Source organism: Moschus berezovskii, chromosome 5 (assembly GCF_049115385.1).
Source record: "Moschus berezovskii isolate FMDL1 chromosome 5, NW_MosBer_1.0, whole genome shotgun sequence".
NCBI lineage: Eukaryota > Metazoa > Chordata > Mammalia > Artiodactyla > Moschidae > Moschus > Moschus berezovskii.
This window is the reverse complement of record NC_142464.1, coordinates 100,280,809-100,305,179: the sequence shown is the minus strand read 5'-3', so window position 1 is coordinate 100,305,179 and position 24,371 is coordinate 100,280,809. Positions and strand designations below refer to the sequence as shown.

The 24,371-nt window shown below is 37.3% G+C and overlaps 2 protein-coding genes across 3 annotated transcripts; both read left to right on the top strand.

Annotated features, from left to right (window-relative positions):
* The first annotated feature begins 1,533 nt into the window (after positions 1–1,533).
* On the top strand, positions 1,534–3,450 carry CXCL11 (C-X-C motif chemokine ligand 11). Of its 2 annotated transcripts, none has more exons than XM_055434887.2 (4): positions 1,534–1,645; positions 2,227–2,353; positions 2,463–2,535; positions 2,772–3,450. In XM_055434887.2, exons 1-4 carry the CDS (start codon positions 1,585–1,587, stop codon positions 2,793–2,795), a joined length of 285 nt encoding a protein of 94 aa, XP_055290862.1. In that variant the 5' UTR covers positions 1,534–1,584; the 3' UTR covers positions 2,796–3,450. The 2 variants fall into 2 exon arrangements, with proteins under 2 accessions (XP_055290862.1, XP_088692222.1); XM_088836096.1 differs by having other exon boundaries at positions 1,537–1,645; positions 2,776–3,450.
* A 15,124-nt stretch (positions 3,451–18,574) lies between these two features.
* On the top strand, positions 18,575–21,015 carry CXCL10 (C-X-C motif chemokine ligand 10). The gene is made up of 4 exons (XM_055434886.2): positions 18,575–18,807; positions 19,326–19,452; positions 19,679–19,768; positions 20,209–21,015. The coding sequence occupies exons 1-4, from the start codon at positions 18,753–18,755 to the stop codon at positions 20,243–20,245; spliced, it is 309 nt and encodes a 102-aa protein (XP_055290861.1). The 5' UTR covers positions 18,575–18,752; the 3' UTR covers positions 20,246–21,015.
* The last annotated feature ends 3,356 nt before the right edge of the window (positions 21,016–24,371 follow it).

Genomic DNA, 24,371 nt, shown 5'->3' with positions numbered 1-24,371 from the left:
TGGGTTGGGAAGATCCCTTGGAGAAGGGAATGGCAACCCACTCAAGTATTCTTGCCTGGAGAATTCTCAAAAAAGAAGTTGAGTAATGTGAAATAATCATCTGAAAATACAAAACTAGGAAACAGGAAGAAAGGTTTGAAAATTACAGTGATTTTTCTCATCTTACAAAGGGGGGAAGATTCTATTTATGGTTGATGTAAATTACCAGAAAAAGTCAGGTTAAAAAATATTAAGATTACTAGCAGAACATAAAATACTGTATTCTGTTCAAATCACATAAGAAAATGTTAAAAAATATATATTTAAAGTTGGAAATCACAGAAAACATAAAGACAGAAAAGAAATATCAAGGAAGCATTTTATAAAGCTTACAGATTACCAATTACATAGTAAATGATTATATTCACCTATTAAAAATCGCTTTGATATGATTTTTTAAGTGTCTGCAAAAGACATTTAAAACAAATAGATTTAGAAAGCTGAAGAGGAAAGTGAAGTGAAAGTAAAAGTCACTCAGTCGGGTCCGACTCTTTACTACCACATGGACTATACAGTCTGTGTAATTTTCCAGGCCAGAATACTAGAGTATGTAGCTGTTCGCTTCTCCAGGGGATCTTCCCAACCCAGGGATGGAACCCCGGTCTCCCACATTGGAGGTGGATTATTTACCAGCTGAGCCACCAGAGAAGCCCAAGAATACTGGAGTGGGTAGCCTACCCCTTCTCCAGGGGATCTTCCCAACCCAGGAACTGAACCAGGGTCTCCTGCATTGCAAGTGGATTCTTTACCAGATGAGCTACCAGGGAAGCCCCTTAAGAGGAAAAGGTAAAGATAAAAAGAAAACAGGGTTATATCAAAGCAGAATCCAAGAAATACAAACACAGCATGAGAAAGGACCGTTTTTTAAAAATCCACAATTCACACAACTTTATGTACTAAATAATAATGCTTGAGAAACAAATACATGCAAAAACCGCTAAACATGCAAAAATAAATGGATATAAATTCAGAAGTACAGGTCTTTAGAAGACTTCTTCAGACATACAATTACAGTCAAAAAATACAAATAAGTTGAAATAAAAGGTCATTTGATGTCAAACAAAATAGGCCTCCCATGCAAGAGTTTGGACTTAAAAGCAAAAGTATAATTTGTTTTAAAGAATGTTCTTTTATATAGTTCTGTGAAGGATGGAAGGTGGAAAGGACTGAAAATCAGAAGACAATCTTCCTAAATGGCAATCAGAATTTCACTGCCCAGGGTAGTCCAATAAACTAATACATTTCTAGGAAATGCTACTGGAAGGCTGGTTCCCATCTGGGAATACTCTATATAGCTCTTTACTGTCTACAAAGTAAATGCTTTCACATTCATATTACTTTCAATATTGTAACAAAAGGAAGGAACGGTAGATGAGAACAAAACAGAATCTCTTGGAAGAAAGGAACATGACTCAAGGAGGGAAATTCCTGTTGCCACTGCTGGTGTATAAAGTGCCTTATATATGCCAGTAAAAATTCTCTTCCACAATCTGCTTTTCTAGTCCCTCCAAGAAGAATATCAAAGCCAAAGCAGCAGCAACAAGCATGACTGTGAAGGGCATGGCTGTAGTCCTGGCTGTGATATTATGTGCTGCAACTGTTCAAGGTATATGGTACCTTTTACTTCTCAACCTATAAATGTCTTTTCTAATGCTTCAAATGTCTTTTCTAATGCTCCAAATGTCTTTTCGTTCACTTTTATTTCAAAATATACAGTGAGTTTTTATTTACCCTCAAACGTTAGCAGTCGCTACAGCTTTGGCAGAGAATATTGGAAATGTTTAACTGAAACTAGAGATGGTAAGTTTAACAGAATTTATTTAGCTACAAAATCTGGCAAGAGCCTTTAGGAATAGTTTTAAACGTCTGCCAAGATTTTAAGAGATAATGTTATTAGCTTTCTGGAAAAGTTCTTGAGCATAAAAGCAACAGGCAAATGAGCTTGATCTCTAATAAACTTCTTTCATTTTTCCCTTTATTTTTTAATGGTTTGCTTACAAATTCAAAGAGAAAATTGTCAACTTCTTAAGTTCTTTTCCTAGTAACACAGCAGTGGTGAGTGCTATTTGACAAATTACTATCTCTAGCCTCACTAAAAACTTGGCTCACATTCTTCATCAAGATTATAAAACAGAGCCCACTGCTGCAATCAAATGTATTAGTAACTGATGCTATAATCTGTTCTAGGCTTCCCTATGTTCAAAGGGGGACGGTGTCTTTGCATAGGCCCTGGAGTAAAAGCAGTGAAAGTGGCAAATATTGAGAAAGTCTCTATAATTTACCCAACTAATAACTGTGACAAAACAGAAGTGATGTAAGTAATGGACATGGTGAAGATAATAGTGGGGGGCGGATTTTTTGTGTTGTTTTTCTTATGTTTTTCCATTGAAAATTTAAGACTGTTTTGGACCTTCCCTTAACAGTATCACCCTGAAAACACATAAAGGACAAAGATGCCTAAATCCCAAGTCAAAGCAAGCAAAAGCTATTATCAAGGTAGGTTACCAGATTACTTCCATTTTATAATCTGCTTTATCCAAGACAAATCTTTTGGGAAAAAAAATTAACATATGCAGAATGGTTTTGTTATGATCCTGTGTGAAGTATTCTGATAAGGGATCTCTGGTTATGATCGACTTTCCTTTCCTGCTACACATTTTTGCATGTCAACTCTTAATCACTAGGAAACAAGAACAGTCCAAGTCTGTAAAATTTTCATTTTCTCATTACAGAAAGTTCAAAGAAAGAATTCTTAAAAATATCAAAATATATGAAGTCCTGGGAAAGAGGATCTGAAAACCTAGAACAAGTGTAACTGTGACTACTGAAAAGATAAGAACTCTGCAGTAAGGAAACTGACTTTCTTCTGCCGGCTGCAATGAACATTCACACATTTCTAAGTTAGGAAACTCTAGGAGATTTGATACTTATAACTATTTTGCTGTGGCTATGAAAGCATTTCTGTCTCCAGAAGTTATCTGTCTGTACTTGACATATATTTCATATTTTAATATATTATTATTACTAGAATTAAGACCATGACTCATAAGTCAAAGCATCCATATGTATAATAATCATTCCTTAAATAATTTTTATGTCAATTCATATTCCTTTTCCCAAAAGTTAAATATATAGAGAGGAAGTCCTTAAACATCATCTTGTTTTATAAAGACAGCTGTAATTCATGAAATGTACTATGAAAACAATTATAAACTAATGGTAACTGGTAAGAGTGCAAATATTTCATAATAAAATGAGTAGCTCTGGTGTTTTGAATTTTTTAAATAACTATTTTTTCATCGAGATATTTGAAGCAATTAGGATGTATGTGTTAACCATGAATTTTGGTTTTATCCATTCTTACAAATTATAGTAATACTTTGGACACATTTTAAATATGACATATTTTTGTCTACCAAAGAAAAATACTGAAAAATAAATAATATGTGCATATCTCGCAACCACATTTACTTTCTGTGATTCTTTTTCTTAGAAAAACATCTATTTTTTAGTCATGTCTATACTATAAAATTTAGAGATATCCAAAATAGTTTCACTTTGAAAAGAATCAAGTAATTTTTCTCTAATAAGCTACCACTGTTCTGTTCTGTTCAGTCGGTCAGTCGTGTCCGACTCTTTGCGACCCCGTGGACTGTAGCCTACCAGGCTTCTCCATCCATGGGATTCTCCAGGCAAGAATACTGGAGTGGGTTACCATTTCCTTCTCCAGGGGATATTCCTGACCCAGGGATCGAACCCTGGTCTCCCGCATTGGAGGCAGACGTGTTAACCTCTGAGCCACCAGGGAAGCCCCTAAAAAACTGCAAAGGTCTTCTAGAATGTTTACTCCACCAGGCCAGGCTTTCTAAGGCAAACTGGTTCCCAGATACTCCCAAGGAGTCCAGGGGCTCAGCAAACAGTGCTGGAACGAATGTGGCCCTGTGTCCCACCTGGGGCAGAAGCTCAAAAGGTAGCAGCTACCAGTGTGGTTCCCTCCCCACTCTCCCACCCCAGGCAACATCAGAAGCGGGGCAAGCTACCACAACCCTCCTTAAAACAGAAACAAATACATGTTTTCCAGAAACATAAGATACCATAAACAATTTTACCTTGTAATTCAAGAGGTACACAGATACCTATCATCACAAAGAATTGTTTTGAAATATATTTTAATGAGTAGTTGTGAAGGACAGCTCTCTCTTTTCTTTTTTTTAAAGGATCTTCCTACACTCAAACTGCTTTCTTACTCAGGGCAAATTTCTTATTATGTGAGCTTTGGCGGGAGGCCAAAAGGAAAAAGCCAAAGGAAGGAGTTCCCTGGCGGCCAGAACAAGGTCTCAGCAAGACCATTCCTACCCTAGACTTTGAACTCCGGCAGGCACCACAAAGATGCTATCAGTAAGATATATTTAAAGCAGCAGTAGTAACAGTGTAAGTCTGATAGTGGTGACTTCCTAACATGTTCCTGTAGCATGACTGTGGCTATAATCCTTCCTGCCACCTAGCACCCTTAGGTTTTGTACATTTTCCAAATCCAATTCTTCAGTCTTTTCGTGAACTCTTCAACTACCAATTAAATTTCTTTTCACTGAAGTGAGCCAGAGGTGGTTTCTCTGTGTGGATCCAAAAACCTTAGCTGTTACAGCACTCTTTATATAGACATCTAAACACTGGGAAAACTAAAATATTTATAGAATTATCAAAAATCATGTTATTTTTGTTTATTTGAAAACAAAAGAATAATTTAAATGCATCTTTTGTGTATCCTTCTTATCAATATCAAAGAGCCAACCATAAAACAGATCAGAGAATGAACAGAAAAGTAAAGAGCACAGTAGGGTGCCTGGAACCCAATAGTCCTACTGACTAACTTTTGACTGGTGCCTACAAGCAATAATGAGAAGCCAAAATGTCATCCAGGAGATCTGTATATAAATAAATAAATACCTGAATCATATATTTATTCTATGGTATATTATATAGATATATAGTATAAATATTATGCGTGTATACATCATAAATAGACATAAATTTCTATATAGATATAGGGCTTCTATAAGAATTCCCTGGATTGTTTTAAAACTTGGATCTATCACTTGACTATTTACAGTGATTTTTTTTAAAAGGACGTCTTTGAAAATAAAAAAATTTCACTAAGTTCTACACTATAAATTTGATATTTTTTAAAGTAAAGTAGCACAGATGAGGAGAAGGAAATGGCAACCCACTCCAGTGTTCTTGCCTGGAGAATCCCAGCGTCGGGAGAGCCTGGTGGGCTTCCGTCTATGGGGTCACACAGAGTTGGACACGACTGAAGTGACTTAGCAGCAGCAGCACAGATGAGTTGGAAAAGGCAATGTCAACCCACTCCAGTACTCTTGCCTGGAAAATCTCATGGACATGGACAGAGGAGCCTGGTGGGCTGCAGTCCATGGGGTTGCGAAGGGTCAGACACGACTGAGCGACTTCACTTTCACTTTTCACTTTCATGCACTGGAGAAGGAAATGGCAACCCACTCCAGTTCTCTTGCCTGGAAAATCCCATGGACGTGGATGGAGGAGCCTGGTGGGCTGCAGTCCATGGGGTTGCTAAGAGTCGGACACAACTGAGCGACTTCATTTTCACTTTCATGCATTGGAGAAGGAAATGGCAACCCACTCCAGTACTCTTGCCTGGAGAATCCCAAGGACGGCGGAGCCTGGTGGACTGCCATCTATGGGGTCGAACAGAGTCGGACACGACTGAAGCGACTTAGCAGCAACAGGAGCAGCAGCAGCACAGGCCAGTGTCACTGATGAACACAGACACAAAAATCCGCAACACAGTAATAGCAAGCAGAATCCAACAAAACAGTGCAAGGATGAGACACCACGATCAAGTGGAATTTATGCCAGGGATGCAAGATTTTTCAGTATCCACAAATCAGTATGACACACAACACTGGAAAAACTGATGAATAAAACCATACGATCATCTCAATAGATGTAGAAAAAGCATTGTGACAAAATTCAACACCCATTTATGATAAAAATTCTCCAGAAAGTGGGCACAGAGTGGAAACTACCTCATCATAATAAAGGCCGTATATGACAAATCCACAGCTAACATCACACTCAATGGTAAAAAATGGAAAGCCTTTCCTCAAGATCAGGAAGAAGAGGATGTCCACTCTCACCACTTCTGTTCAACATAGTTTTAGAAGTCCTAGCCACAGAAATCAAAGAAGAAAAAGAAAAGGAATCAAATTGGAAAGAAGTAGTAAACTGTCACTATTTGCAGATGACATGATACTATACATAAAATAATCCTAAAGATGCTACTAGAAAACTACTAGAGCTCATCAATGAATTCAATAATGTTGCAGGATACAAAATTAATATACATAAGCCTGTTGCATATCTATACACTAACAACAAAAGATCACAAAGAGAAACAGTCTATTTACCATCACATCAAAAAGGATAAAATATCTATGAATAAACCTACCTATTCATGGGGTCGCAAAGAGTCAGACACGACTGAGCGACTGAACTGAACTGAACTCTGAACTGAACTGAACTGAAGAGGGCAAAAGACCTTTACTCCAAAAACTACAGAAACTGAAAATGACACAAAAAGATGGAAGATATACCATGTTTCTGGACTGAAGAATCAGTATTATCAAAATGACTACACTACCCAAGACAACTTACAGATTCAATGCAATCCCTAACAAAACACCACTGACATTTTTCAAAGAATTTTTAAATCTATATGGAAACACTAAAGACCCTGAATAGACAAAGCAATCTTGAGAAAGAAAATGGAGCTGGAGGAATCAGAATCCCTGACTTCAGACTATACTACAAAGCTATAGTAATCAAAACACTATGGTACCATAAACCATAACAGAAATATAAAAACAGAAATACAGATCAATAGGGTAGGATAGAAAGTCCAGAATACAGTCACACACCTATGGACAATTTATGCAAAGGAAGCAAGACTATACAATGGAGAAAAGACAGTCTCTTCAATAAGTGGTTCTGAGAAAACTGGACAGCTACACATTAAAAAAATGAAATTACAATCTACACACAAAAATAAATTCAAAATGGATTAAAGACCTAAATGTAAGACCAGACTATAAAACTCTTAGAAGAAAACATAGAACACACTTTGACATAAGTTGCAGCAGTATCTTTTTGGATCTACCTCCTAGAGTAATAAAAAATAAAGGCAATAGTAAACAAATGAGACCTAATTAAACGTAAAAGCTTTTTGCATAGCAAAGGAAACATAAAACAAAAAGTCACCCCACAGAATGAGAGAAAATACCTGTAAACAAAGCAACTGACAAGGGATTAGTCTCCAAAATACACAGTTCATGCAGCTCAACATATTAAAAAAAAAGAAAAACAACTCAATCGAAGACAGACAGAAGACCTTTCTCCAAAGAAAAATCTTGGGAGAAAAGACATTTCTCTAAAGAAAACAAACAAACAGCCAAAAAACACATGAAAAGATGCTCAACATTAATAATTATTAGAATGCAGGTGAAAACTACAAAGAGGTATCACCTCACACCAGTCAGAATGGACATCATCAAAAAATCTACAAAGAGTAAAGGTTGGAGAGGATGGAGAAAAGGGAATTCTCTTATACTCTTGGTGGGAATGTAAACTGGTACAATCACTCCAGAGAAACATATAGAGGTTCCTTAAGAAACTAAAAACAGAACCGCCACATGGTCCAGCAATCCCACCCCTGGGCATATATACAAAGAAAACGCTAATTTAAAAAGATACACACTCCCCAGTGTTCACAGCAGTACTATTTTCAATAGCCAAGACATGGAAGCAACCTAAATGACCATCAACAGATGAATGGATAAAGAAGATGTGATCTGCTGCTTCCCTGGAAGAATTGATGCTTTCAAAATGTGATGCTGGAGAAGACTTGAGAATCCCTTGGACAGCAAGATCAAACCAGTCAATCCTAAAGGAAATCAACCCTGAATATTCACTGGAAGGACGGATGCTAAAGCTGAAGCTCTAACACTCAGTCAGTTAGTCAGTTCAGTCGCTCAGTCGTGTCCGACTCTCTGCGACACCATGAATCACAGCACGCCAGGCCTCCCTGTCCATCACCAACTCCCGGAGTTCACTCAAACTCATGTCCACAGAGTCGGTGATGCCATCCAGCCATCTCATTCTCCGTCGTCCCCTTCTCCTCCCGCCCCCAATCTTTCCCAGCATCAGAGTTTTCCAGTGAGTCAACTCGTCGCATGAGGTGGCCAAAGTATTGCAGTTTCAGCTTTAGCATCAGTCCCTCCAATGAACATCCAGGATTGATCTCCTCTAGAATGGACTGGTTGGATCTCCTTGCAGTATAAGGGACTCTCAAGAGTCTTCTCCAACACCACAGTTCAAAAGCATCGATTCTTCGGCGGTCAGCCTTCTTCACAGTCCAACTCTCACATCCATACATGACCACGGGAAAAACCATTGCCTTGACTAGACGGACCTTGGTTGGCAAAGTAATGTCTCTGCTTTTTAATATACTATCAAGGTTGGTCATAACTTTCCTTCCAAGGAGCAAGTGTCTTTTAATTTCATGGCTGCAATCAGCATCTGCAGTGATTTTGGAGCCCAAAAAGACAAAGTCTGACACTGTTTCCACTGTTTTTCCATCTATTTCCCACGAAGTGATGGGACCAGATGCCATGATCTTTGTTTTCTGAATGTTGAGCTTCAAGCCAACCTTTTCACTCTCCTCTTTCACTTTCATCAAGAGGCTTTTGAGTTCCTCTTCACTTTCTGCCATAAGGGTGGTGTCATCTGCATATCTGAGGTTATTGATATTTCTCCCGGCAATCTTGATTCCAGCTTGTGCTTCTTCCAGCCCAGCGTTCCTCATCATGTACTCTGCATATAAGTTAAATAAGCAAGGTGACAATATACAACCTTGACGTACACCTTTTCCTATTTGGAACCAGTCTGTTGTTCCATGTCCAGTTCTAACAGTTGCTTCCTGACCTGCATACAGGTTTCTCAAGAGGCAGGTCAGGTGGTCTGGGATTCCCATCTCTTTCAGAATGTTCCACAGTTTATTGTGATCGACACAATCAAAGACTTTGGCATAGTCAATAAAGCAGAAATAGATGTTTTTCTGAAACTCTCTTGCTTTCTCCATGATCCAGCGGATGTTGGCAATTTGATCTCTGGTGCCTCAGCACGATGATTTAAATCCATCAGTCACTCTGTTAAGTCAAAATATTGCTACAATTTAATCGAGATTCTTGGAAACTTCCAATTTTTAACATATGAAATGACTAAGAAAAGCAGCGGCATAATTATGCCACATTTCTTCTGCTCCTCTCCAAAGGAGGAACCAGGAATAAAAACTTACTCTCACACTTTCTCTGAAATGAGAACTTTACAGTCAATTAATTTTTCAGTGGACCACTGGTATACAGACTTGGATTAATCATTGTAGTTGATGATACATACATTGTCACCTTTGAGGTGTATATATATAGATATATCATAAAATGAAGACCCATGAACACACCACTCAAATCAAGAACTAGAACATTAATAACTTAATATAACTAACTGTGTTTCTTCCCTATCCTATTCCCTTGCCTCTTCCAACCCCAAGACAATCACTATTCTGAACTGTTTCTTCCCTTGCTTTTTAAAAAACTGTGGCAAAATACACATAATCTAACATTTTACTCTCTTAAACATTTTTAAGTGTTCAGTTCAGCAGTATTAAGTACATTCATGTTATTGTGCAACCATCACTCCCTTGCTTTTTAAAAATGTGTCTGTGTTCTGCTGCTCAGTAGTGTCTAACTCTTTATGACTGTAGCCTACTAGGTTCCTCTGGCCATGGGATTCTCCAGGCAAGAATACTGGAGCGATTTGTCATTTGCTCCTCCAGGGGATCTTCCCAAACCAGAGATCAAACCCATGTCTCTTTCATCTCCTGCATTAGCAGGAAGAGTCTTTACCACTGCACCACCTGGGAAGCCTTCTTAAAATTAGTTTTATTTATACACACACAGTTAAATAAAATATTATTTAACTTTAGTTTTGCTTAACTTTATCAAAAGGGTAATCTTTCTGTATTTAATCTCAACATTATTTTAAAAAAATTCACCTATATTTTCTGCAAACAAGTCTTGCTTGCCTTTTTTTAGTTTCACTCCTAATATTCATGTTTTTAAGAATTTGTTGCTTCCGTAAATTTTTATAAAGTAATATTAAACTTATTTTATTTCTGATAGAGAAAGCGTAGTACACTGATCTTATAGCCACCTACTTTGATAAATTTGATCATTTCTACATTTGAAGGGGTAGTTCCTATGCAAAAAATCTTCCATGCAAAATTTTATTTCTTCCTTAATAATACTTCTGGCTTGAATTTCTTTCTTTTAAATTTTTCAGGCTATGACCTATAGCACAAAGAAGAAAAATAAAAAAATAAGCATCTGTGTCTTGTTTAGTAAATTCATGGTGTACTCTTATGCACTGAAGGTAAGACAGGTTACCTAAATAAGCCCTTTCCTAAGACTAAATGCTGCATGATTCCAGCCCTCAGTTCCACCAGGAGAGGCATGCTATGTCTGGTCAATGCTGTAGACTAATAGACACATCTGATCACACGAGTTACAACATCATCTAGAGAGAAAATACTACCTGTCATACCTAGGAAATAAGCTGAAACTTGGACAGAGACCTGACTATATTTTTGAAATGCTGGCCAGTTAAACTTCATTTAGACTTGTTAAAATACCTTTTTAATAATCTGTCATCTTTAGAACAATGTGAAAGGTGTATATTATAACACATATTTGAAAATAAGAAAACTGAAGCACAGACCTACCTAACAGTTTGTCCAAGTTCACAGAGCAAGTGAGAGACCAAACTATACACTGCTATCTGTAGAGACCCAGACCATCTCATCATCCCATTAAGTGTGAGAAAAGCAAAGCACTGCATGGTTTCAGTGTGCATACAAACAGAAGTTATTTATTTGCGGGCTTTCCCAAGCATGCTTATTTTAAGTATACATCACCAACTTTGCCCTGGCTGTGAATGATGAGACACACTAGTAACTCAAAAGTATACAACCAGTATTACCAGACACTGTTAGCTAGGAGAATCTTTTGACAACTCAGTCAAAACTTTGAAAGGCAAAGCTTTACCCTGCTCTCCCAGAATTTCCAAGGTGTACTGTAAATCAGCTGAGGGGATTCTCAGCCTATGGAAATCACTGAACTGCTCCTGCTCACTTTTTAGGAAATTTCTTCTAAGCACATTAGTTTCTCGGAAAGCATTTTTTTTCTGGGTCTGTAACAAGTCTGTCAGGGCAGACACTTTCTTTTGGCCTGATGCCATAGTTACTCTTAAACCAACAGCAAATGAAACTGAAACTACAGATGTACTTTTTCCCTTAATTCTTTCTTTTAAAAACTAGACTCAGATCAGTGAATACTAAGAAAGTGAATATATAAAAAGTCATGCAAAAATTAAGATATAAAATTTAAAAGTTATTACTTAGATTTTTATTCACATGATTCACGTAAGGCTGCCAGTTGATGTAACAAGTAATAGTTGGCTTACTATTGTCTCTAAAGTTTTTTTTTTTCTGAATTCTCCTCCACACTGATCATACTTATAAAGGTTTCTCTCCTGAGCAGAGCCCCACTCAAAACAAGGAGAAAACAGTCCTTTGTTTTCATTCTATTTTCACAAGAAAACAACCTGATAACTATTCAACTTCTCAGGTACTCTGATACTAGAAAAGGATGAAATGGTTATCAGACTCAATCATTCCGGTCACTGGAAGGTCTTCACATAAATGAACAAACTGTCTTTAATTTTCATCTTACGTTCTTGTATATCTTGTTTGCAGAATTAACTCTTTAAGAACATGTTTACCCTGAATGATTAGAAAAATATGAGAGTTTCCAGACCTATAAATCTGAGGACCAGATCCTACAGAATCCTAACAAGATGTTACCAACCCTATGAGACTGAAGCAATCTGCCTGATTGGTTGGTTGGCATCTCTCTAATCCATTTTTGGTGATACTTCTCTAATTGTGTATGCTTCCCTTCCTGGCCACTTGTCTAAATACAATCCACACATTAAAGTTCATCTATTACTGGTCTTAATAAACACAATCACCTATAACCCTCCCCATATCATATATTATCTATACCACTCATTTGTCATTGATCACACAGTTATTTTTTAATTGATATTTACTGTTTCATATTTGTGGCCTTTCCAGTTAGAATGCAAATCCATCAAGGACAGACACTGGATCTTATCCTAGTATCCCGTGAGACTAGCTTGGTTCCCTTCATAAAGTAGAGAGACAATAATAAGAACAAGTACAATCCTCCTTGTTCTTCTGCTTCCAAAACCATCAATGAACACATAAGCAATATGCACTGAAAAGACCTGCATTCCTTCGTTCATTCAGTACATAATTGAGGAGAACCTCCAATGAATAATTTAAAAGTTTTAGTGCACCACCTTTTATATATTTACCCCAGTGTCCTAGAAATAAAGATTTTGATCTATAGCTAGCTGAGAATACCTGTATTGATTCTACTTATCTGAATCTAAGCTAACTTCTGGGGAAATTATAGCTTTCTTAGGTTAAACATGGTTTCTAAAGCTAGGAAACAGTAATATTTATTCATGTCTTAATGTAGACATGTGATGAGTCAATGGAAATTCTTTTTGAAGATGTATAATTCTTATTTGCACCACTGCTTAAAGTCTGGAAAGATATATACATCTATCCATCCATCCAGTATTTATTGAGTACCTTCCATATGCCAGGTGACATGCTAGGTGATAGGTATGAGCTCTGAAAAAGACTGATAAGGTAGGTCCCTGTTCTTTGAGGGCTTATAATCCAATGAGACAAAACAGACATTAAAAAGTAAACTAAGCAAGTATCAGAGTGTGAGAAATGCCAGAGAATTAAAATAAGGTCATGGATGTCCTAGATTGTTTGGTAAGAGAAGGTACTATTTAGATAAAATCCAAACGTCCAGAAGGAACACCAATGCAAAGAACAGGGGCAAAAACATTCCAAATAAAGAAAACTGTTAGTATAAAAGCCTCTGTGACTGGAGTATAGTGGCTGAGAGGGAAAATGTGAGATGAGGCTGGAGAAATCAGTAGCAACCAGATTATAGTGAACTTAGTAAAACAAGATACAGAATTGGATTTAATCTAACTAAGTTATTGAAAGGTCCTAAGCAGAAGAACGACATGACAACTTACAGGTTTTTTTAATTTTATTTTGGAGCATAGTTGATTAAAAATATTGTGTTCATTTCAGGTGTCCAGTGATGTGATTCAGTTATACGTGTATATGTGTCTATTCTTTTTCAAATTCTTTCCGTAGTTAAATTATTACAGAATATTGAGCCCTGTTCCCTGTGCTATACTGTAGGTCCTTGTTGATTATCTGTTTTACATATAGTGGCTGGAGACTTCCCTGGTGGTTCAGGGGTTAAGACTCTGCACTCCTACTGCAGGGGGTGCGGGTTTGACACAGAGAGTAGTGTGTACATGTCAATCCTGAACGTTGAATCTATCCCTTTCCCCTGGTAACCATAAGTTCCCATAAGTTTGCTCTCCTCTCTGAGTCTGTTTCTGTCTGGTAAATAAGTTCACTTGTATCTTTTTTTTTTTTTTTAAGATTCTCCATATAAGCAATATCATATGATATTTGTCTTTGTCTGATGTACTTCACTTAGTATGATTATCTCAAGGTCTATCCATGTTGCAGCAAATAGCATTATTTCATTCTTTTTTGTGGCTGAGTAAAACTCCACTGTTATGTATATACCACATCTTCTTTATCCATTCATCTGTCAATGGACATTTAAGTTGCTTCTTTGTTTTGGCTATTGTAAACAGTGCTACAGTGAACACTGGGGGTACATGTATCTTTCCAAATTAGCATTTTCTCCAGATATATGCCCAGGAATGGAACTGTTGGATCATATGGTAGTTCTCCTTTAGTTTTCTAAGGAACCTCCATATTGTTCTCCATAGTGGCTATCCCAATTTACATTCCCACCAACCATGTAGGAGGGTTCCGTTCTCTCCAGTCTCTCCACCATTTACTGTTTGTAGATTTTTTGATAATGGCCATTCTGACTGGTGTAAGGTGATATCTCACTGCAGTTTTCACTTGCATTTCTCCAATAATTAGCGAAGTTAAACATCTCTTCATGTGCCTCTTGCCCATTTGCATGTCTTCTTTGGAGAAATTTAGGACATCTGCCCATCTGTGGATTGGGTTATTTGTTTTTTGGGGTTTTTTGGCTATTGAGCTACATGAGATGTTTGCATATTTTGGAGATTAATTCCTTGTCAGTTGCTTTGTTTGCTAATATTTTGTCTCATTCTATGGGTTGTCTTTTTGTTTCATTTATGGCTTCCTTTGATGTGCTGAAGTTTTTAAGTTTAATTATGTCCCATTTATTTTTTGTTTTTATTTCGATCACTCAAGGAGATGGTGTGGAAAAGATATTGCTGTAATTTATGTGAGAGTGTTTTTGATTATGTTTTTCTCTAAGAGTTTTATAGTATCCAGTCTTACATTTAGGTCTTTAAGCCATTCTGAGTTTATTTTTGTGTGTGGTGTTAAAGAATGCTCTAATTTCATATTTTTACATGTAGCTGTCCAGTTTTCTCAACATCATTTATTTGAAGAGACTGTCTTTCTCAACTGTGTAATCTTGCCTCCTTTACTGTAGATTAACTGACCACAGTGCGTAAGTTTATTTCTGGGCTTTCTGTCCTGTTCCATAGATCTGTATTTCTGTTTTTGTGATGGTTAACATAGTTTTGATTACTATACCATTGTAGTATAGTCTGAAGTCAGGGAACCTGATTCCTACAGCTCTGTTTTTCCTTTTCAAGATTGCTTTGGCTATTTGAAATCTCTTGTGTTGGAGCTCAGAATTCTCACTTTTAAGGGAGAATCTCTGCAATATAATTATTCTCTGCATTCCCAGGGCAATGGGATTTGATATGTATCACAAGTCCGCCCTTCCTACTCATCTTGTTACGGTTCCATCTTTGTATCCTTGTTGTAGAAGATATTTCCTGGCAGGTTCCAGTCTTTTTCACTGATAGTTGTTTTGCAGATAGTTGTGATTTTAGTGTGCTCATAAAAGGAGGTGAGCTCAGGATCTGTCTACCCCACTATCTTGGCCACTATCCTCCAGAATGGATTTTTAAAAACATGATCTAAATGTATATAGTTTTTACAAAAGATGTAATTTATATTCAATGACTTAAACACGTTAAAAGTTAAATATCAGAAAAAGATATTTCATGTTAACAGTAACCAAAAGAGAGCTGAATAGCTGTAGCTACACTTAACAGACCAAACACTGTTAGTAGAGGCAAAGAAAGATAATTTATAACGATTCATTAAGTCACAAAAGTTAAATACAAGAATAAAAAAAACTTTGGGAGGTGTCTATATTTCTGATGAAAGAAACGTTGAGCAGGCTCATGAATACAGCTGAGGAATTATCTAGCTGAATAAATGACAGGATGCTGATGATAAAATCTATCTGCAGTATTTTTAAAACCACAATAAAACTCAACTCTTAAATAAAATTTATATATTTTAAAAGAATTTAAATGCAAATATCAGAACTAGGAAGAAATAAATGTCTTTTTCCCCCAGTCACAAAAATCCCAGGATATACAATGTTCAATATATTCTAACACAAATCCAATAGAACATGGTCTGTTTCAGGAAAGGGAACTACCATATAAAATACTGTAAGTAAATAAATGTTTATCTATATGATTGTTTACTGGCTAACACATGTTTATCTGAATATACTGTGTAACATACATATACTCTACAGCATTTTTCATTTCAGTATGAGATTCAGTGTAAGACAGACCAATCTTAAACCCTAGGTGTTTAATTATTGAGGCACCAAAATAACCTCAACGATGTCTTCAGCTAATTAAGACAGAGAGAACGGAAATCAGAAATCCAAATCAAGGACAATATTCTCTCTGGGGAGACAACACAACACAGTTGTCGAGAAAATGGACCCCAGAACTAAGGATTAAGTCAGTATTCATAAAGCACTTCAAACAATGCCTGGCATATAGTTAATGCTACGTAATATTTAACTAAAAATCAATTAAATGAGTAATAAATATTTTCTCACTAATAACAGCCCACTAGCAGGCATCTCTACCTCAACTATCCTACTTTACTATATAGATAGCATCTTATTTGTGAAATCAGATACTAACAAAAATAATCACCATGCATCTTTTTATTGTTTAATGTTGAACTGTCCAGTGCCTCTTCCATCCATGACACTTCCCCAAAAATGTTTGGCATTTTTACTCACAATCCGATTTTTATTCTACACAAACAGCTATGGGAGGGCTCATCCATGTCACTGCCTTTCACACACCTTTCCCTCATCAGAAGAAGGTCTTTTTGCTGGGTGAAAGTCTTCCCAGTTCTATCTGCCTCACTTCCCTCTCCTTTTGACTTTTCAGTTTCCCCACAGTTAAGTCTACTGACTTACCCACTTGCAAGCTTAGCTCTACCCCAGTCCTTAGAACAGACCGACCAGAGATTCAACAATCCAGAAATTTCTGTATCCTGAAGCAACAACTCATTTACTGTTCTGATGATGGAGTTCCTGCATATGAGGTTTCAAGTTTTACATGTGCTCAGCTTACAAATATGGGCTTTTATCTTGGCCTCTATGCCAACTTTTAGGCCAGTACCTGCCGGGTACACTAGTCTAACCCTAGTGTGGAAGCCCTACCTTTCCCTGGACCATCCCTACATTGCTGCAGCCAGGCTGACCACGAAAAAAAAAAAAAACCCAGATATTTTCCTAGGTTCCAAGTATTACCTGCATCTTGATGCCTGCATTTAGAATAGTATTTCATTTTGTATCTCCTGTCAATCACTTGCCAAGAATACAACCAGACTATTTGTCCCTTGAATACTGGTGAATTTCTAACACATGTTATAGGAAAGGGTATTACCTACTTCTTACTGATATCTGCTGTGAATAATCAGCTAAGCATTACCGAATGCTAAAATAAGAAACCAAGTTTTGACCCTATTTGCCCAGCTGAAATTGTGCTTATTTTAGTTATCAATATTACCAGCTCTAAGGCTACCACATTTTGGCCTCTGCTTTGCACGTGACACTCTCTTGGAGCTGTTCAGTTCAGTTCAGTCGCTCAGTCGTGTCCGACTCTCCGCGACCCCATGAATCACAGCACGCCAGGCCTCCCTGTCCATCACCAACTCCCGGAGTTCACTCAAATTCATGTCCACAGAGTCGGTGATGCCATCCAGCCATCTCAGTCTCTGTCGTCCCCTTCTCCTCCCGCCCCCAACCTTTCCCAGCATCAGAGTCTTTTCCAGTGAGTCAACTCGTCGCATGAGGTGGCCAAAGTATTGCAGTTTCAGCCCCATCTTAAATCAATCTGTTTCCATTCTGTTCTCCTAAGGTCTGTCTTTATTTATGCCCCTATTTTAAATTTATTTCCTCAAAAAGCATTTTTTTTGGCAATAACCCTACTATAGCTACAAATCCTTTTCTTACTCCATCCTGGATCCTATGATGTTTTCATTCAGGGATGGACTGTAATACATGAAACTTGTTTACTAACATATAAGAAATCAGATATCCAAATGCATAGTGTTTAACCTAGAAATAATTGTGTTGGAGGTTATTCACTTATTTTAGTGATGTTATGAATAATCAGAGCACTTCTAGAATTCCTTGAAACTTGCCAGTTCCACGTCTTTGACCTTCTCCAGAAGACCAAACCTATTACTTGGTACTATTTGATCAAATACTCTGCTATTTGATCAAATACTGCAGAGCTTGGCAAAATTATTGTTTCCAAAAACTAAATTTACCTTCAAAGGAGGGGAAATTGATATTACTGAGGAATTTTTTTTAATTGCTGAGCCTCTGAAAGTATTACCAAAATTTAAAATGTTGAGAGAAAAGCATCATAGTTAAAATAAATGGATGACAACCTAACACAATTATCTAACCTTTTAAATTACTCTTCCACAAATAATTTCCTATCTTCTTATAGGATTACTATAAAAATAAAATAAGAATATATATGACATTGCTGAAACCCATAAAAAGTGTAAAAGGTAAACAAATGTAAGATTTCCTACTTAAGCCTTACTGATGCAAATTTAAATGAATTTGAAACAAATATTAAGACTTATTCATTTTAAAACTATTTAGGACTCTGATTTAAGTTGACATTTTTATTTTGCAGGAAGTGCAAGAATATAAGTTCCTTTTTTTAAAGTAATTCTACTTGCAATAAAGTTTTGTTTTTCAAGAAACCATTCATGTTTTAGAAAGTGAAACCTAACTCACTCTTATTGAAACAAAGGAGGGAGAGGGAAATTCCGTACCTCAGAAGCCACAATAAATATAAACAATATCTTCGATTCTGCAACATGGGACTTCCCCAAGGAACAGACTGCAGGTTTTGCCGAGTCAACTGTAATGTCATCCAATCAGAGTTAGAGAGGGAAAGTGCCTTTGCAAATAAATACTGCATCTGAGAACGACGTTTTCTGAGACACTCCTCAACTGTTCAGGCAGTCAGCCTACTGCAGAAGTACCTTCAGTTGCAGCACCATGAACAAAAGTGGTTTTCTTATTTTCTGCCTTATCCTTCTGACTCTGAGTCAAGGTAAGGAACATCAAGGGCTACTTATTTATAATAACAGAAATAGAACTAGGGTATAGATTTTTTTAAGTACAGAAATAATGTATTTGCAAGAGTTTTACAGCCTGCCTAAAAATGAAGGGTAAATGAACAGAGATTGCTTCTGATCAGAGCTTATTATCAGAGAAGCAAGTGGAATAAAAGAAGAGAAGAGGAGAAAGGTAGGAGTGGAAAAGAAAGAGGGATATACAGAGAAAATATGAGGGAAGAAAGAGAAAGAGAAGGAGACAGGTATCTCCTTATTTAACTTAAGTGTAATTAACTATATGACTGGGGCTCAATGCATCTTACAATCAACAAGTTACAATTCCATTCTTTCAGGGAATCAACTAATTAAATCAAACAGAGCTGTATGATCACAGATTGACTATGTGATTACACATGGAGGCAGAGGTTCTGCTAAGTACTACCCAATCCACATTAAGTGCCTAAAATGAAAACTGTGCTAATGTCCTCTGCTATACCTGTCTCTTTTCCTGCAGGCATACCTCTCTCTAGGAATACACGCTGTACCTGCATCAAGATCAGTAATGGATCTGTTAATCCAAGGTCCTTAGAAAAACTTGAAGTGATTCCTGCAAGTCAATCCTGCCCACGTGTCGAGATTATGTGAGTAAAACCTAATGATCATCTCCATGGCTGTAATCAAACATTAAATACGTGATGATGATTCAAAAAATCAGTAAAGGGTTTATGATGATCCTAAGACTTCTGTAGAGCAAAGAAAAACATCTAAAGTGAAGCCTAAATGCCTGACTTTAAAACTATATATTCCATCTGTTTTATTGGCCCATCATTGTTTTAAATGTTTTCACTCTTTTTTACTCCCCTACAGTGCCACAATAAAAAAGAATGGGGAGAAAAGATGTCTGAATCCAGAATCTAAGACCATCAAGAATTTACTGAAAGCAATTAACAAGCAAAGGTAGGTTTGCTATTGCTTTCAGAAGAACTGCTTTTTAAGAAATGTCAGTTTGGGGAAGTTAGAAATATTTGCATTGGGCTTTCCGGTGGAATTCTTGGCTTAAAGTGGTGTTACCACCATGGTTCCACTACCTCCATCTGCCTCTGTACTTCAGGTGTCATCTTGTGTGGTATCAAAAGTTATCCTAATTACCTGTCTGGAAGTGTCATTAGGCCACTTCAACCTTGAAGCAGAGCTATAACAATGCAAGCAAAGATGCCAAATTTCCCATAAGCTTTTCCTGGCCTTAAGCATCCTGTGTAACCCACAATGATTGTGTAGGAGCAGGAAAGCTCACCACACTTCATCTAAGCACTTGGGATTACCTACAAACTCAGTATGTTCCTAGCAGAATTTAGACTGGACTCAGAGTCTCTTACACCCTCTTTCTCTTCTTATAGGACTAAAAGATCTCCGGGAACACGGAAAGAGGCATAATCACTGCACTACTGATAAGGACCAGAGAGAAGCTACCTCTACAATTGTTTCCTTATGTACAGCATATGTCAAGCCCTAATTGTCCATGGACTTCAGTTCTCCTAAAAGGTGATCAAGCCAGTCACCAAATCAGCTGCTACTACTCCTACAGGGGAGAGGGGGCTGATCACCCTGAGTTGTTCAGTAGTAGCTCTGCCCTGGCACTATAACTGTAAGCTACACCAAGGCTCTACGTTCTTAGACAATGTGCTAAGTCCCAGCCTTGCTACTGACAGTTTCCTCCCCTTTCCAATCTTTCTAGGTTATTAAGGGATCTTTCCAGCTCTGGGCTTATTAGAGACCTTAGGGTCTCAAATAACTAAGAGATATTCAAAGCAATAATACAATCTGCTTTTTAAAGAAAGATCTTTACTCCATAGGCTTCTACTGCCATCCCTCCAAGGGGCCTGTATTCTTTCAGGTGTTATGTACATAGTTCCAAATACATAGCAGCAGCCAGAAATATCTGGAAATGTAGGTGAAAATAGTAGTACTTAGTCAAAAACTATACAAAGTAGAATTCTTAAAGATATATGTTTCTTATATGATTTTCGGTGTTCATGGAATAACTTGTATACAACTATTAACTTGTGTAATTATTGCAATGGAATAAATTTTAAATTTAGATACATGTTCTACATGCTATGTAAGACAAATACGTTAAATGCTTTCCAAAGTAAAAGTAATGTTCTCTCCTAGAAATATTAAGAAAGATTATTTAATTGTTTAGAGGCCAAAAACATAATAAATAATTATAACTAAGATGAAGTGTATGGTGGATCATTTGACTGGGATTTATTTCATAAAAAGCATATGCCGGAGAATCCACAGCCAAAGAAGCAGGAGTGGGTGGAGGACAAATTAGTTTGAGGATTACCACATTCCTTCCAACTATAGTCTCCTGAAAGGCCCATCATACAGGATTCTTCCAGGGCTTATGTGGCAAAGTAGAGCTTGGCCTGAGCTTCAGATCCTTAAGAGTCAACTTTCTATGAGACATTTGCAACCTGATAACATCAAACTCCAAAATATCTTAAATTAATTCCTCTTCCCTCCTGCACCCTGATCTATTTCTCCTCTTCTATTTTACACCCTAGATGAATAGCAGCAGCATCCATTCAGCTCCCAAAACCAGAATTTTCTGAGTACTTCTAGTACTCCTTCTCCCTCACCTCCCATATCCAATCAGTCACTAAGAAGGTATTTGCAAAGCATTTAGTTGGCAAATTATTAGTATCTGAAAAGGAAAGGATAGACAACTAGCTGAAAAACAGGAAACAAATGAACAGGAATTCCAGAAAAAAAAAGCATAATCCTTGAACATATGAAAAGATGCTCAATTTCATTAGTAATCAGGGACACATACATTCAAATCATTATGGTATACCATGTCACCAGATTAGGAAAAAACTTTATGTTGGGTAATATCAAGTATCAGGAAGATATCTAGAATAATGAGATACCTCCACTTTTGATGAAAGAGAAAATAGCTATGATTACTCTGAAAACCAGTTTGGTATTATTTCATATAATTTAACATGTGCACACTCTATGCTCTAGCAATTCAACTACTATGTAGACACCACAGATAAATTCTTATATAGGATATACAGAGAGAATGTTATAGCAATACTGTTTACAATAGTAAAACTCTGTATATAAAGCCAAATGTTCATAAATAGAATGGATAAGTAAACTAGAGTATTTTAATTTAATGGAATATTATACAGTGTGAAAATAAATGAAGTACAACTATACACATCAACACGGATGAATTTCAAAAACAATCTTGCACAAAAGAAGCTTGCCACAGAAAAGTACATGTAGCATGGTTCCATTTACTATATAAAGTTTTAAAACAGGGAAAGTAAACACTGACAAGATTCTTGAACACAGAAGTTTGAACTATGTGGATCCACTTACATCAAAATTTTTTTCAATACGTACTATAATACATGATTTTGCAGTTGGCTAAATCCCCAGATGTGGAACCACAGATATGGAGATGGCGGTGGTGGTTTAGTCACTAAGTCATGTCTGGCTCTTGCAACGCCACGCCAGGCTCCTCTGTCCATGGAATTCTCCAGGAAAGAATGCTGGAGTGAGTTGCCATTTCCTTCTTCAACAGATATGAAGAGTCAACTATAAAGTTACACATGGATTTTTGACTTGGGGGGGAAGAGTCTGTGCCCCAATCCCTATGTTGTGCAAGGGTCAGCACCCCAATCCCTATGTTGTGCAAGAGTCAGCTGTAGAGATATATATGATGAAAACAAAAACAAAGGAATGATTTCCATAAAGTTCAGGATGGTGATTATTTCAGGAGGTGAGAAGGAAATGAAACCAGGGAATAGCACATAAGGGGCTTCTGGACTACAATAAAGTTCTAGTTTTCACCTAAATAATGGGTACATGAGAATTTGTTCTTTAATCTGTACCTACACATTTTAAACACATGCTCTATTTTACACTCAAAAAGGCAAAACAAAATAGCAAAGAAACAAAGAACTTCAGAATATTACCAACTCTGAGATGTCTTCATGAACATCAAGCAACTTCACATAGCAAAAATGACAGAGTAAGAGAGCTATCCGGAGAGGGCAATGGCACCCCACTCCAGTACTCTTGCCTGGAAAATCCCATGGACGGAGGAGCCTGGTAGGCTGCAGTCCATGGGGTCATGAAGAGTCGGACACGACTGAGCGACTTCACTTTCACTTTTCACTTTCACACATTGGAGAAGGAAATGGCAACCCACTCCAGTGTTCTTGCCTGGAGAATCCCAGGGACAGGGGAGCCTGGTGGGCTGCCGTCTATGGGGTCGCACAGAGTCTGAACACGACTGAAGCGACTTAGCAGCAGCAGCAACAGCAGCAAGAGAGCTATCACTGGGCATGTAATGTACAGCATAATGACTGTATTTAATAACGCTGTATTACACACATTAAAGTTATGCAAGAGAGTCAACTGTAAAAGTTCTCATCACAAGGAAAAAAACTGTAACTATGTGACAGATGCTAACTAGACTTATTGTGATGATCATTTCACAATATATACAAATACTGAACCATTAGGTTCTAAACCTAAAACTAATATAGTATCAGTTCAGTATGTCAACTGTACCTCAATGAATAAAACTGAAAAGACAGATAAAAATCTAATGCAGAGAGAGAAAACACAAACACTAACACCACATTATATCGCCCTTACTATGAAAACCTTAGGGGAATCACACCAAAATTGAAATGGCAGAATTTCTCCTTCCTGCCCTCTCATTTTGGAGAAGGCAATGGCAAGCCACTCCAGTACTCTTGCCTAGAAAATCCCGTGGATGGAGGAGCCTGGTAGGCTGCAGTCCCTGGGGTCGCTAAGGGTCGGATACGACTGAGCGACTTCACTTTCACACACTGGAGAAGGAAATGGCAACCCACTCCAGTGTTCTTGCCTGGAGAATCCCAAGGAAGGGGGAGCCTGGTGGGCTTCCGTCTATGGGGTCACACAGAGTCGGACACGACTGAAGTGACTTAGCAGCAGCAGTCCTCTCATTTTCTCTTTCTTCCTGACCCCATGAATTTATACAAAAGATCACCTATTTTATTTTCAACCAACTGCCAACTACTTTTCAGGAAGGTATTAACCAACAGAGCTTTAAATTGTTCTTTGTTCAAAGGCAGGGCATTCATTTAACAAACATTTATCCCCATTATATACCCAGGTTAAAAGAAATTACTACACTGTGAGTTTATAATTTACTATTAATGACAGAAACAAAGGTAAATAAATCTGAACTGAAAAAACTCCAAATGTACAAAGAAAATAGAGAAACTCAAGGAAGCCTTTCCTGGGAAAGTGATGGCAATCTGAAATTTGAAAGACACATACATATCTGATAGGTAGAAAAATAAAAGTGAACTCTAGTAAAGGAAAGAGCATGTACAAAGACACAGGTGTGAAACAGCACGGTGCATTCAGTCTAGAAGAATGGAAGTTTAAATGGATATTGTGAGAAATGATTTTAAGGAGACAGACAGGAATTAGATCAGGAAAAATTCTTCCTATTCTAACTATGCCATCATTATCATTACAT